The 16945-nt window shown below is 33.6% G+C and overlaps 1 protein-coding gene across 1 annotated transcript in view; it reads left to right on the top strand.

Annotated features, from left to right (window-relative positions):
* LOC118197186 (protein LTO1 homolog) overlaps window positions 1–16945 on the top strand; it is a 41906-nt gene that overhangs the window by 11508 nt on the left and 13453 nt on the right. The window contains exons 2-3 of the mRNA XM_035368693.2: window positions 3214–3319; window positions 8243–8313. Coding sequence (XP_035224584.1) covers window positions 3214–3319; window positions 8243–8313 — 177 coding nt within the window. The remainder of the gene's footprint in view (window positions 1–3213; window positions 3320–8242; window positions 8314–16945) is intronic.

Raw genomic sequence — 16945 nt, 5'->3', positions numbered from 1 at the left:
TAACCTTTGTTTCCCATGTCCTGTACTTGAGGAAGAAGCGTTTTAAAACATTAAATATCTAAAGAGTCTTAGTAAACACCTCCTGGAATGCTGAAGATATCTGCATAGAGTACTTCTGCGCTTTAGACCGAACTATCAGTCAGTTGTTTTTGAATTATCTTGGTCTTCAGTTTTATTGAAACTGGATCCCATTTGTCTTCAAACCCTGCAGAGTTTGGGGGGAACCTTTCATAACATCACCAGTTCAGAGCTTTTATATTAACAGTTATGTACCATCATTTCAGTTAAGACTTAAACAATTGTCTGTCCAGCATTATTTCAATATTTTATCATATCCTGACCATCCTTTTAAGGTTCTTCTGCTTGATGACTGTGTGACTCCTTATTTGAAGCACAGCCATCTTGAATTCCTTTTTTTCTTTTAAGGGTTTTGTAATGATTGCGTGTTGGTAAATTTGCTTGGTGCTGCTCAGTATGTAGTTGCTTGTGTATATTGCCATCTGTTAGCATTGATGAGAAGTAAAGCAGTAGATGAGATTTGTATGCCCTTGAAGATGATAATGACTATGGGATTTGATGGGTCTGTTATATGACAGTCGAATATCATATCACTATTACAAAAGAGCTCCCATGTGACATATTCTGATATTTGAACTGTTTTGCAATACGATTATTTTGATTAGCTCTCTATACACTCACTCAGCCAGCATTTCTGATGTGATATGAGGAGATACAATTGGTTGCCATGAACTGAATCTGCATTGTAGGCATGGCTGTGAGCCCAGTGTGTTGGGAATGATCATTGCATTGATGATCTGTGGTTGCAGCTGCATTGTATGGCTACGATTTGTTGGATCTTCAGATGCATGGTGAAGCTTGGTTGAGAGACCCAGTCTGTAGGAATGTGTATTGCCATTAGGTTGTGGGTGGAGCATGTGCAACATAGTTTGTCATTTGTCTCCAGTGGGTAGAAATGCGTAGTTCTCCAAGGTCACCTCTGTAGCAATCACATGATGGTATGCTTTCTTATTACTGCTTGGTATGTAGTTGCTTGCTCATGTGCTGCCTCCTATTAGCACTGACCTTTGATGAGAAGGGCAGCACTGCACAAGTTTTGTATGCCTTTGAAGCAGATAATGACTTTGGGACTGTCATATGGCAGTTGAATATCATACCGCTGTTGCAAAAGAGCTCCTGTGTGATAGATTCTGCTATTCAAACTGCAAAACATTGTGTGAAATGTGTAGTCCTGCATTGACCTGTTGAAATATGGCCACCACCAAGCCCTGATGGTAAGGAATGAGAACAAGCTTCAAAAACTGAGAAATATAGCTTTGGCTGCTAAATGCGCTGATAATGGGTACTAGAGTGTCGAACTGAATACTACCCCACACCATAACATTGGGTGCAGGACCAGTATGATGATGCATAACCCAACAGTTGAGCGGCTTCTCTCCACAGTATCTCCAAAATCTAATCCGATTGTCATGGTACTGCAGGCAGAAGCGTGGTTAATCTGAAAACACATCATGCCATTCAGTCACCAGAAACAAATGCCTTTAGTTTAAAGTTAAGCAAAGCAATAGACACCTAGTGAACAGTCCATTGTCATCAGTGCCATGTGCTCAATAAACCTGTCTTTCCTGTGAAGTAATGTGACGAGGCAGTTGCGCTTCCTCCTGTTTGTCGGTCATTCCCTCCTGTATCTACCAATTCCATATTTGCATGGCTGTTTGGCTCTGTTAGACATGATGACCAATTTCCTAGAAGGATAATCTGCAATCTCTGTGCACGACGATTCTACATTAGTTGAACAGAGAGACATGCTCGAATTATGCTTGTGTTTTTCTATGAGGCATATTGAAGCTGCACATGCAAAAAAATTCTCATGAGAGAACAAATCTGATTATTCAGAATGGAATGATAATGCAAGTTTCATGCCGTTTGGATGCTTCCTTTATGGTGTAGCATATAAAATGGCTAGTGGTGTAGTTGCATTCATCATATATATTTTTTCATCTGTGTGTCATTAATTAACTGTCATTAAAATAATTTTATGTGCTCATTTTAATATTAGTCCCGATTTTATCAGAATGTGTTAAATTATGCATTTGATGCATTATAACCTTTTTCTCAGCTTATGTGCCATTAATTTTACCACCACAACCACGATTGGTTATTTATATATTAATCAATTATATATTTGTATAAAAAATGGTGTGGTTATTTGTGTATCAGTGAAATTAATACACAACAAATACACAGACTCATATATATATATATATAATTACAAAATAATTAAAATATATATATATATATATGTAAGATAAAAATTATATGAATCAGAATTATAATATAACTATAAACATTAATTCTTCCTCTCTATTCTAAAATCGTAATAACTTCTCTACATTGCATCATTCAAATTAATCATGCGATCTTACGTAACCGTTAATACCAGATGCCTCTTGACAACCAATCACCGAATTGCAAACAAAAACTATTCTCTTCGCGTGCTTCCATTTTGCATAACTACGCACTTCAGCTTTCGCCCTCTACTCTGCTAAGATGTAATTTCGCTGGCTTGCTTTCCTTCTCAACAATATCAAAAATGTAAATCTTTTGTGGAAAGGCATGACTAGAGTGCAAAGTGACTGTGGCCACAAATATCAGTTCAAAATAAAAATGGAATTAAAACTGCCTCGACTGACAAGCTCTTTAGATCACCGATCTACAGTGTTCCGTCTTTTCCTTGTGCTTTTAATATGACATATATAATCATGCCTAGTATTTTCACCCATTAAGCTACTGAAAAATTATCAGTAAAGACATAAAGTAAGAAACTTAGAACTAATTTCACAAAGACCAAAAATTGAAATTCATATGTTATAAATTTCATTGTCTTTGTGGAAAATGAGTTCTAAATTTCTTATGCTTTATATATATATGTATGATATAAACCTGTAATGAAATAAGTTTAATGAAAAAGAGCAGCGTTATGAGTTTCCTACCAATATGATAGATAATATTCTATTCCTTTTCAGATTCTCCATGATTAGTAATGTATAGCTGATTTCATTTTTATGAGCATTTACTGATCTAAACCCAGCATGTCATTTATTTCTTGAGAGATTTATACATTTTATTTAAATATAATGTATTTAGAATTAGTATTTTGAATCTTTATTCAATCCTCAATTGCTTCTCCCTCAGGTATCAGAAAATAGGATTTACCAGAGGTTTTAGTTTAGGTGAAGAAACAGGATATAAAGAAGGTTATGCTTTGGGACTTCAAAGAGGGGCACAGATAGCTTCTGAAGTAAGTACTTCCACCTCTTGCATCTATTCCTTAACTAGTTTTCAATTTTCATCATTTTATGCTTTAGTCGGAAAACAAATGAATTAAATTTTAGTTTACATTTTCTAAACTGTTCATTTTTACATCATGTTTTATCTGAAAGTTATTTGTATGTATTTTTTTCAGTGTAATGTTAAGTGATTTGTTTCAATAATTTTAATAGATTTAGATGGAACAGTTAAAACTATGTATTTTGAAGTGACTGTTTAATAGCTTCCTTTTCCTTTCGAAATAGACATGATACAGTCTGCTCCTTAACCTTAACTTTCGGGGTTGCCTAAGTTTTCTGTGAGTGTAAACTACTCTTTATTTTCTAGGGGTTACATCTAGATATACTGGTTTGTGGGAGAGTATAAAATATCACCATCAGTCAATATACTTCATATTCGCTTCAGTTTGCATTTTCTGTCTGTGATATACTTTTCTTTAAATGGAGGAAAGTATCTAACATTGAAGGGTTAAATATTTGTTATGATACATCATACTAAGTGTTGCATTTCAATGAATACATACAAGAAAAGTGATCCAGAAAGCAAAACTTTTAAGTTTACTTGAACCAACAAAATATTGGTTATCAACATAACAGTATATTTTGTGTAACATGAGTGAAGATTGCTGCTTTAAAAGAATTAGTTAGGAAATAACATCATTTTTCAAAATGTGTTACCAATAATGATTACTTTATAGCACAGGAAAAGCAAACAGAATGAGCTATCTAAACCAGTGACATCTTAATGTATGGCCATTAAGGGCAATACTGTGGTCCCATGAATATAGGAGCCTTATTTTAGTAAATGTGTAAATCTTGAGATAGTTCGTGTGGGGACACATGATTCTAATAAGATGGCCTTGCTCTAAAATAGTGTGTAAGGATGTTATAATTAAAATGACAGTGCTTAGAGACATGTGAAAACTGTTCTCATTAACTGATCAAGTGAAATTTGGCATGCATCCTGTTCAGATTAGGAAAAGAAATTTAGTATGAAAAAAATTCAAATTCTTCAAAAGAATACATGTGGTATCTAATGAATGACATTTGTAAGACTAGTACACAAAATTTTAATTGCAGTAAGAGTATAAAACTATATGTGCATTATGAGATCCTTCATTTTTTTAATGCACTGAAATCATAAGATCATTTTATTAACTGCCTCGTACAGCATTTTATAAAGAACCTGAAAAATATGTCCCACTTTCCTGACCTTTAGCTTTGTCAAAGAGAACCCACATCACTAAATATGATCTCTCAAGAAATTCGAGAGCCTAAATTATACGTGTTGTCTGGAATTTCAGAGACATGCATATGTGAGGCTTAAAGAAATGATATTTTTTAGCTACTCAGACATGATTAAATCTCTTAGCATGAAAGTTCATGTGAGCAGTTCTTGCACTTTGCTTTAAAACAGGGGCCCTCAACAAGGGAGAATTCCCCCTAGATGAGAATTTCATAGTTCTAAAGGGGATGAGGGTAATCTTTTATTTTCCTAAATTTAGTTTATGAGTATAAAAAAATACTTTTTTAAAGTTCTGGTATTTATCGACATTTTCATTACCCTTTCTTGTTTATGTGTATGTATTTTTTGAGTTTGGGAAATGAATGCGGGATAATGGTCAGCTGTGGTAAAACGGGTGAATGGGACAAAAAAAGGTTGAGAACAACTACTTTAGAACGAGGAGAAGATTTATGAACTGGGCAGCCCATCTTACCAGAACTTTTAAAAATCTCTCATCTTTGAATAGGAAATATGTTCACTAGATTTTTTAAAAATTGAGTAATTATTTTGGAGCCTTTTGGAACAGGAAGCATCTTGTTGCTGCAACATACATGACTTCATAAATGTGTCTTCGATTAAAATGATAGAGTCCAACATTCATGTTTCAATGTGTTATTGGATTGCTGTTACAAGGATGTGAATGTTGAACACTCTCATTCTAATAAGTATTGTTCCAAAACTGGATTGTAATGTTTACTCATAATTCGTCACTTTGCAAGATCTTGGTATTTCAGGTCTGTGAGAGAAAAGTGGGACAGGGGTATCTTAACGTAGGCCATTGTTCAAGTGCTTGAGGTTTACTGAATCCCAGAGGCAGCAATTATAATTACTGACCTTTGCATCTAAGTAGAAATGAGTTTTGTCAGCCCGCAGGATATTCCATTATTGTGTGCTCATCTAATTCCATCCTTTTATGCCATAATTTCACTTTGCATAAAATAGAAAAAAATTCAAGCTGGATAACTGAAAATAAGATTTTCATGAGCTTTCCAAGTTTGCTAGAGTAGACTGCTGATAATTTGAACTTATTTTTGGATGTAAACAAGTAAAATTTTTGATTTTCCAGGAAATTCGGCATAGCAAATTTAATGGCAATTTTTTTTATATGTGTATGTCTTAAATTACATACACATATAAAAAAATTATGTATTAAATTTTTTATATGTGTACTTTCTAACAAAAATATATTGTTTTGATTGAAGAAATAGATTTTTTTTATTAATGAAGTATTTTCGATTCTACAGCATTTTTCTCTTCTCCTAATATTAATTTATTTGTGTGTATTGTATTTTAAAAATGTAACAGTTTTGTAATAAATCTTGATTAAGAAATATTTAAGGTATGAATTTTAGCAGTTACTTATATGCAAATATGCCAAGTTCAATGTAAAAATTAGAACAGAAATATAAACAAAACGAAAAACACAGCTTTTAATTTAAAAAAAGGCTAAAAATTTTTTAATTCGCTCAGTTTTTAGTCCCAAAGTATGGAGATTAACTGTGCGAATTCTAAGTCATCAGACAATCGGAATTCTAAATCATTTACTGTTAAAATAAACATACATACTACTCTAATATAAACAGAAATCATTCACTGATAAAACAAACATAACTTACTGCTGTAAAATTACTCAAACTTATTGTTTTAATTTATTGGCAAGGAAATATTTTTAAAGAAGGAAAAATGTAACTTATAAAATTTGTTTACTGTAAATTTTTTGGCTGGTGGGTGTAACATATCTAGCCATCATCAAAGATGTGAAAAATTTCTTATCTATCTACTCAAAATTTGATTTGCTGCAGTTTCCTGTGGCTCATCTTTATTAGTTACCAGCAAGTTTTTGCAAACGTTTTTGCAAAAAAAAAAAAAAAAAAAAAAAAAAAAATTAAACACCAAAGAAGGACTTTTGCAATTGTGACAAAATTTGGTATGCAAAAACATCTTAATCGAACATGCAAATGGTCAAAGTTTCAAGGCAAATGAACAGGAATTCCGATAAAAGCACGCATTTCTAGTGCACAATTCACAAATTATAAAATCAGTAACAGAGGCGAAAAATTTATCTTTTTTGTTGCTGCAATTGTAATTCCGTAAAGAAGCAACTAAAGATGCCATTACAACGATATCTAAGACCTAAACTAAATGACTATTGAACAACAAGACTATAGACAACTAAATGACTATTGAACATGGTCGTATTATAGGGGTGTATGAAGCTGAGTGCCTATACCGAGCAATAGGCCGCCACATGCAGTGTATAGACACTGCTGTGCAAAGATACTGGCAGCAATAGTTGCTACAAGGAAACTGCTGACGAAATGAAGGCTCTGGAAGGCCAAGGAGCACAAATGCGAGGCAAGATAGGATGATTGCTCACCAGGCGCGAACCGCCCCAACAGTATCATTATTGAGTATTCGCACTACAGCCACCATCTCACAGCGCTTCTCTGAAGTGGGGTTACGCTCACAGAAGCCTTTAAGATGTTTGCCTTTGATCCCACAGCATCAGTGGAGTTGTCTGGAGTAGTGTCGCAGCCAATCATCATGGCTGCCATCAGACTGGCATCGAATAGTGTTCAGCAATGAATCCTGCTTCGCTGTTGAAGCAGATGACCATCGTGTTCGTGTGTGGAGATGACAAGGCCAGCGGTCCCAATCAGCCTTTGTTTTACAAGCCATAACCCCTGGTGTGATGGTGTGGGTTGCTATTTCTTATGACAGCAGGTCATCTTTAGTCATCCTCCGTACATCTTTAACAGCTCAATGATATGTTGATACCATCCTGCGGCCGGTTGTATTACCCTTCATGGCAAGTCATCCTGGGGCCATTTTCCAACAAGATAATGCCAGGCTACATACTGCTTGCATATCTCTAAACTGTCTCTGTGTGGTTGATACTCTTCCTTGACCAGCAAGGATCGCAGATCTAGAGTAACAACTGATGAATGCCTGGCATAATGTGACGCAGGAGGACACATTCTGCCAGGAACATCTGCCACTGCTTGCCTCAACAAATTCAAGCATCCATTGGCCCCAGGGGTGGTTCGACCAACTACTAATTTGAGCATTCAATGGATGATTGTGAGCCATGAACGGGTACTATGACCTTGATTTTTTAATCATTTTATTATCTGTGTATGAGCTATAGACATATTCAATTTCATCAAAAACAACCACTTCCTTCATGGTTCTCCGATTTTTTTGCAAAAGCGTGTAAATAAAAGCATACGATATCTTATATTTTCCTACTTTGGATTGAGAAGACTATTAACTGCTGTTTCATTTGCAATAGGATAAGAAAGGCAACATTTTTTTTTATGATATTCATAGCTGGATAACTGTATCTTAATTTTGTGCAACGGAAGTCCTCCTCTTTCTGTTGAATGTAATTTCTCAATTTCATTTTTTAGAAGGATTTTTTAGAATCCCAATTTTGATTGTTTTAGAAGGATGAAGAGTTTATTGATTTATTTTTTATGTACCACTTTAATTAAAGAATGTTCAACTTACTGTTTGTTTTCAGAGAAGGGTAATAAGACATATATATATTGCAAAAAACAATAATTGTGTCATTTTTCAAAAAGATTTATTTAAAAACATTTTTATTTAGATTGGATTTTATAAAGGATTTGCTATTGCATGGATGATTGTTTTAGAAGGAGAAGAAACTGCCAAACAAAGGTAACTAAATTTTACTGAAAAAACTATTAAGTGTTTTCTGTGTGCAATGTTTATAGAAAGATTTTAATTGCTTAAGATTTAGTTTTATAAATTATATTTTCAATTAATGAATCTTTGTTATCATTTCAATCTAATATTATAAATAAAAATACATGTGCTGTTAAAGTTGAGATGGATACCTTCCTGAAGGGAAAGTAGAAGGACTTGAGGAAAAGTGGCTTATTTTTCATTTCTTGTTGAAAACTGAAGCCCTGACAGAACTATAAATGTTCAAATATAATAGTCACTAATCGTAGAAAAGTTGGAGAAAATATATTTCAGGGTATCTCTTGGTGAAAATTGGCGGTTTTTTTTTTTTTTTTTTTTTTCCCATTCTTGTTTATGAGCAACTCCTTCCCAAGTAAACTAGCATCTAAAACATAAAAAATTATAATCTCAATAAACTGCACATAAAATCAAAATAATACAAAGTAATGACATAAAAATGGAAATGCATGTTATCTAATCTGCGCAGTACAAAAAGGAAACATCAATTTAACCTTATTTAGAAATTTCTGTGTCTTCGGTGTATTGCATACAAAATTCCTTAATAGCATCCAAAAACTGTTTAAAATTATTTGAACTAGAATCTGTGTACTTCTGTTGCCATATAAATTCACAAAAGTAAAAATCAAAAATATCCTTAATGCTGCTGGACTATCAGTGGCATTTCTTTTGAAAATCCATTTTTTTTACACCCCACATACCTTGCATAGTGTTGATATGAGCTATGGTTTCGAAATTCTTAAATCTCGCTGCATAATTTACTGAGAGGTGAACAAAGCCATTTAAATCTTCATTTATGCACCAGTCAATCAATATTTTTTTCCCATTCATTCCAAAGCATACAGAAACTTCAGGTTAATTGTATCACCAGCAGGCATTTTAGGGTGTAAAGCACAAAATAAGCAACGTATTTCCTAACCAACATCAAGTGCATAAATAACCTTAGGAAATATATTCCCAACAGTCAAAATCACTGCAATCATGCATTACAACCAATCACGTCATAATAGGGTTTCCTTAACATTCAATCTAAAATACTCTTGCCATAAATGAAACAACAACTTGGCAATAATCCGAGGGGTACCCTAAAATATAGGCTACCCGAAAAGTTATACAGTCAAAAGTCGTTAATTCGGACACCCATAATCCGGAATGATCTATAATCCGGACCTCAAAGCTAAAATCTTTCTGCGCATGCGCATAGCCGTTTTACGCGTGCGCGCAAGACATTTATGACTGCGCATATGCGTCTGCGCAAGTGCAGAATACGTTTACGCATGTGCGTTTAATGTATAATGGATGGTATAAGCTAAAATTATCTAATTATCTATTTCAGTTAATGTTGATGATTGCATTGTTCCTTAATCTTCAAATTGGATCCGGCTTATTATTTTTTGCAGACTGTAAGAGCAATTTTATAAAAGTAAGCTTGAACTTTCGATTATGTCAAATAGAATTTCCGATGCTGGAGCTCCCAAAGGATCTAGAAAACGAAAGTATGTTTCGATGTCCATCAAACAAAAAACGAATTGCTACAAAAAATGGATAAAGGCATATCCTTTGTTTATCTAACCATTCCGAAATCTGTTTATCAATTTCACGCTGCTCTGCGCGGGGGGGGGACGTCGCGGCGCGCAATGAACTGGAAGTTGATCTGTCAACACTATCGTTATCTTCAGGGCAGATGTTTTTATTTTATTCGGCTTATAATTCCTTACTAAATGTAGTATTTAATCTCGATGTACTCTGTCTTTGATATGATTTAAATCAAATTCCTCGTCATTATAAATATCATGAATACAAATCAAATAGTTTTCTGGTTGCAATTTTCTGATTTCGGCTATGCGTAAGTTATGCTTTACGCATGCGTGCGTTGAAAGAAATGTTTAATAAAGTAAACAAATAAATATTAAGCTTCTTTTTTGGTAAATTTTGATACCCTTTAGATCATAATTGCTCATTATTTTATAAATTACGGTTTCATATTTTTAATTTTATAATTTCTGCATGCCATCTTACCAGCTTTAAACTGATGATCTCTAATCCAGAAAAATCGATAATCCAGAATTGCCGAAGTCCCGACGAGTCCGGATTAAAGACTTTTGACTGTATATTGATGTGAAAGTTTTAAGGAATACATATTCAGAATTTTTAGTCTACTTAAGTTCTTTTTTACATGTTTCAAACTGAAGTAAATAACTACTTGTAAACAGAGTCCTTGGGTGTTATTGCAAACCCTTAGTAGAAGCAGCCAGATTTTCAAAATGTGCCAAACTCTGGCAACCATGCCCATAAACAGTCTGCAAGCAAGCATTCTCATAACAATTTTTTTAAGTAAAGGGTCATTATTTTCATTTGCATTCTTTTTATTTTGTTCCAAGTTCCAATGGTTTTTATAAACAAGTCATGAACATTTTTGTCTTAAAATGCACTTGTGGAATTTGCAAGCAAGGGAAAAAACTGTGGTAAAATTTCTGCAGGAATACAAAATTTTGCTGAAAAATCTTTGAAGAAAAGGATAAGGAGATACATTTAGGAGACAGCTGGTATTGCTGAGGTTTCAGTGAGATGAGATTCTACAATTTTTCGATGATTTTTTAAGCAGATTGCTGTGTTCTTGGGGAGTAGAATAACACAAAAAAAATTTACAAAGAGATTTGTTCTGGTGAAGAATAGGTTTTATTTTTTTTAATATATTCCATAATACTTATTTAATAATTTAAATTTGTATCTTAAATAACTGAAGTATGTTTTCTCTTAATGTGTTGATAATGTCTACCCACTTATGAGATAAATATCCATAGTTTGGGAATGTTTCTAAAAACAATTTGTGCAAATTGCCAACTTGCACCCAATAAGTAAACTTTGCCCTTTCATCTGTAAAAAATTGCCAAGGTTGCATTAATATGCAAGTACCATAAACAGGATATTTGGTTATAAGTTTTTGAGTTTTATATGACACGCAAATGCTTTAATGTGCTTTGCTTTTATAATTTCAGGTTATGATACAGCTCAATATTTTTATGTTAGAAAAACTGGTAATTCATTTCTAGAGCTATGCATTTTTACTTCCTTGTACGACGTAAAAAGGAAGTATTGTAATCGCCAAAAGTTTCAGGCAGCATATTTCAATGAAAATATCCATTTTGACCGCTATCGAATGCAATTTAATGATGTTTTTGCATGATATCAGTACGTAAGGACAGAATAAAATACTCTTTTCCTTCAAAAAAATTATAAATCTGCTTTAAAATTAATTCTGAAGAGAATTTTTCGTGGCATCTGTACGAACGTATGTACGTACGTGTGTATGTACGTATCTCGCATAACTCAAAAACGAGTAGCCTCAGAACGTTGAAATTTTGTATATAGGACTGCTATAACATGTAGATGTGCACCTCGTATTTTGGTTGCAATCGGCCGCACCAAACGTATATAAATATATATATATATATATATCCACTCTATTACCCGGCTCAGTGCTCTCAGTTTCTTTACTCTTATATGTTTGTAAATTGTACATTTTTTTCTTTAAAAATGATTGAATTATATTGTTTTATCTTCTGGTTAAGGATTTTATGCCTTTAGTAAATCTGTGTACAATATTTTTAGAATTATCAGCTATTTTAAAGTTGTTTAATTGCCGCTAAGCCTGTTTTAATGGCAGCCATTGATGTTTACATTTGAAACAGGAGACTAGTGGTTTTTTCGTGGCGTCTGTATGAACGTATGTACGTACGTATCTCGCATAACTCGAAAACGAGTAGCTGTAGAACTTTGAAATTTTGTATATAGAACTGCTATAACATGTAGATGTGCACCTCGTATTTTGGTTGCAATCGGCCGCACCAAACGTACATAAATACTATATTTACAGTATATATATATCCACTTTGTTACTCGGCACAGTGATCTCAGTTTCTTTGCTCTTATATGTTTGTAAATTGTACATTTTTTGCTTTAAAAATGATTGAATTATGTTGTTTTTAGCTTCCGATTAAGGTTTTTATGCCTTTAGTAAATCTGTATGCAATAATTTTAGAATTATCAACAATTTTAAAGTTGTTTAAGTGCCACTAAGCCTTTATTTTCATGGCGGCCATCGATTGTTTACATTTGAAACAGCAGACTAGTGGATTTGTTGCCAATCTAGAGAAACTTAGCTTCGCAACAACAAATATAACACATTCATTTATTATTGCCAATTAAATCATGCTTAATTCTTTCTGGAATTTTTTTGAGGAAATAAGCGTTTGAGCGTAATTTTTAATATAGATATTTTGAGTTTTTCTGTATTTTTGCCTTCTCGCAAAGTAAGAACTGAATTAATTAAATGAGAAATACTCAGTCGTCTGTGAAAAACTTTCTTTTTTGTTTTATTTGCTTAATTTCTTTTATACATAGTTCTAGCTTTATTATAGTATTTGAATAGAACATGTGGCAATGATTAGATAATTCTTTAAATGATATACATTTTGTGCATTCTGAGTTATAATATGAATGAAATATAATACTGTTAAGTAAACCTAGCATCAGAGTGTCGCTATGGTAAACAAAGTGAATTTTAAAGAATGCATTTATTCTATTATGGTTTATGTGCTTTCGGCGAAGTAGGTTTAATTCAATCTAATAAGTTTAAATAAAATGCAAGAAAAAATGCGCATAATTTAATATTCCGTACAAGGAAGTCGTGGTGTACACATCAGATTTTTTACTTTTAATTATAGCAAAGTATATTTACATTAAATTTAAACCGCAGGAAATAATTTATAAAGTCACAATACTGGCTTGGGAAGTAAGTGTTTTAAGGTCAGAGAAAAATCTCTGGAAAAGAAAGACCTTTTCACTCGGCAGATGCGTGTATTGTTTAGTAATAAAATAAATCTGTGGTTTCAAAGCCCCTTATCTATATCTGGATAAAAATAAACATTCCTATTCGAATAGCAAGCAAACGCCATTATGAAGAGCAGTGGTTTCAAGGCGTGACCACCGAGCCTCTAGAGGATTGTGAGCATTGTGACACAATACTCTAGTGGCTCAGTGGTCGCACCCTGAAACCACAAAGTTAATGCCATAAATATAGATAGGCTTTTTTATATATGCAGTTTAATTATTGCAATTTTTTATTGTTCACAATAGAAATCATGATGTGTGATGAATAACTTTTGAAATTTAAAGTTGTTTATATTAATAAAAGGAAGTTATTTTGTCTCATTGAAAACAAATTTTAAAAGGCATCCAATTTGAAGTACTAAGACTTAAAACATGTATGATTGTGCAGTCATTTTGTGTTAGTTAGAGGTCAAAGATCAGTAATCAATTGATTTTCACTCAAAAATTTCAGAAAGAAGAGAAGAAAAAATTCGAAAATTGGTGGTTTTAAGGCACGACCACCGCACGTCAAAGTGTTAACTCATCTTTCCTTTGTTAGAATAGTTATGATGCAGAAAGTCTAAACTTAATCGTACTTAGTTTAAATTACTATTTGATGTGTAATTTGGAGAATTTCATGTAAAGTAAAAATGATCTGCGGTGAAAATTGAAATAAAGATATGGAATAGTAAAAAGTGAAATCCTTCTGTGTCATCATTTCTGCTGTATTCCACTCAGCCAAACAATGCCCGCACTCTGATGGCAAGTATCATCACTCATGTGCTCGATTGCTAAAATATCACATGCAGAATTTAGAGGGAGCAAATTTTTAAAAATTTTTAGAAGGCAATGGATGGCAGAATTAAAGATCCGTAGAGAATAACATTGGCTAGAAAATGCATAGTGTCAACTCTGACTGTAACCATTTTACCATAGACTTTCTTTTCAATCTCCAACTTTAATTCATCGTGTACTTATCTAGCATTATGTGCTTTAAACTTAGCAAATTAATGTTTATTTTTTATATTCATTATCCAGCTACTTCTTTTCTTTTAATAACTGTCTAACTTTGTCTTAATATATTGATGATATGTGTAAAGGATGGATACATGCCACCATAAAATAAACTATGACATCTGTAAAAGAATTTTGCTACATGCAAACTCTAATATGCTTTATGAGCTGTTTAATGACTAAATGTAGATACACAAGCCTGTTGTATTGAAGATCCATCTTCTTCTATCCCCCTCTCCGTTCTGATTTGGTTTCTAGATGAGTACAGTTGAATTATGTAGTGAATTATTCTTAAAAGTAAGCCTACACGCTGTTTTTTTCTTTTGATATCACCAGTGCAGTTTTTCCGGTTCTTTTTCATTCTGTAGGGTTTAATACTAACTTAGTTTTTGCAGCCAGCATATTCTGCTGTTACCCTCTTATTAACTTCCATCTGCATACAAACCCTTCAAATTCAGTATGTTAACCTCTAAAAATGTCTAATAGTATTGACAAACTAGCTTCTGTTTTAATAAAATTACTTACTAAATATAATCTATTTCTTTTGAAGTATATAAAATGAACTATGACTAAGAATCAGTCATGATTCATTGGCTTCAATAACTCATTTGATTCATGTGAGGCCCAGATGGTATAGTGGTTAGGGGAGCCTACTGCGGTATCAAAGGGCATGGGTTTGAATCCCAGAGAAGGCATGAGCATTTGTAAATATATAGCGTCTGTGCGCATGGAGGCACTCTAAATATGTGGCAAGCCGAAAATCTTCTCGAGAGGTTGTTGGTAGAAGAAGAGGTGCAGGAATCCCTCGGACTCATTCCTCCAGGGTGCTGACCATCAAAATTGAGGGCAGAACTGAACAAAGTTATACTGTTGTCCTTAAGACTGTTGCCAATGACAAGTGCTTAAGACTGTTTCCAATGATAAGTGTAATCTTACACTCCTTGCCATGATGAATTTCGTGGGCTTGTTCTGATGTTACTGTCAGACAAGTGTGATAAATCGCAACACACGCGTCTGATTGACACATCTGATTGCTCGCTAAATGAGACGCCAACTCGATACTGACTAACTCTCACTCTGGACGAGGTACGATCTCGCATTCTAGGCGAGGCACACACACACACTTCCCGACTGCGGACCAGCAGGGTTTATATAGCTTTTGGCTGGTGTTCGAGAGCGTTCTGGCCTAAACTGGTAAGAATTCGTTCCAGAAGGTTCTCCATCCGTCCATGGCTTATTGCCAATTTTGTCACCAAATGGGCGATTTTCTCGCCAAATGTGGCAACCCTGCGTTTTCTTGCCATTTCATGGCAACCCTCAAACTGCTTTGCGGGGAAGCTATCTCACTGTGCCTGTACATTTCATAACAATATATATATATATACACCAGGGAAGGGCAAACTACGGCCCGCGGGCCAACTCCGGCCCTCCGGAAGTTTCTATCCGGCCCATGGATAGAATTTAAATTTGTCGGTCCAAGGCAAATTAAAAGAAAGATTTATTTATATATTATATACCATCTCCTTTTCTACTTTGTTTAAATATTATTTGTTCTTCCTTTTTTTTCAAAGGGCTGATGGTCTTTTTACTTTCTCTATTTTCGTTCTAAAACATAAATTGACAGAAAAAGCAAGCACAGATAGCTTTCAATTGGTAAAGTGCTAAAACGGAAGTTCTTTGTTAGTAATAGCTGTAGATTGTAGCCAACAAGCGTTATCTTTTTTCGGGGAGCAGACATATGGGAATCCGATATAGGTGAATTAGACCTCTTAGAAAAAATTTAATCTTAATTATCTTAATCTAAAACTTAATCTGCTTGCTGGGCAGCTAGCTAAGAACGATTTGTCTCATTTCCCGAGGTTAAATTCAATAACCTCAGTGAATGAAGAGAAGCTTAAGCATTATGAAGATGGCTTGAAAAAAAAAACTGCATTTTGAGTTCGAATACAGATTTCAGTGCCATTCAAACATAATTAGATAATTTTACCATGCTTTTCAACGTAAATTGTGAAGCAGTAAGCTCAGATTTGCAGCTTGAATTAATTGAGTTGCAATCTAACAATCATCTCAAGCAGTTTTTTCTAAATATGCCAAAGTTAGTTTTATAAATCATTATCGAAAGTAAGTTTCCTAAATTTAATATCTCACACCTAGAAAATCAGTGCTATGTTTGCTTCATCTTATATATGTGAGTGTCTTCAACTATGAACTGTAGAAAGAATTATTTCAGAAGTAGACTGACAGATGAGCATTTAGCCTCGTTCCTTAGAATCAGTACTTCGAACCTATATATATGTATATATTCAATATAAGGAACTTTTAAAAATGAAATCGCAATTTCATTCATCTGATTAACATAGTTAAATTGTGATACTTGTATATTGTTTATAAAATTTTTGAAAAATTTATCTTGGCACCCCAAACTTTTTGTTTTCGATTTTTGGCCCGTGACCGAAAAAGTTTGCCCATCCCTGATATACACACACACACACATAATTCATATGCACACAGATACACATAAACACACATGCAATGATTACCTGTGTAGTTTAGTATTTAAACAATGTAATTATTCTGTGTAATATGATAAACTCCTTCCTGAAGTTCTGTAATTTCGCTTATCAAGGTAACTAATTATTAGGCCATACTAAATTTTAGAATAAAATTATATATATAAAAAAAGGTAGTCCATATTTTCAAA

Source organism: Stegodyphus dumicola, chromosome 3, assembly GCF_044657685.1.
Source record: "Stegodyphus dumicola isolate Sdum_Otavi_A_Nest chromosome 3, ASM4465768v1".
Taxonomy (NCBI): Eukaryota; Metazoa; Arthropoda; class Arachnida; order Araneae; family Eresidae; genus Stegodyphus; species Stegodyphus dumicola.
This window is presented reverse-complemented; position numbering and strand designations above follow the sequence as displayed.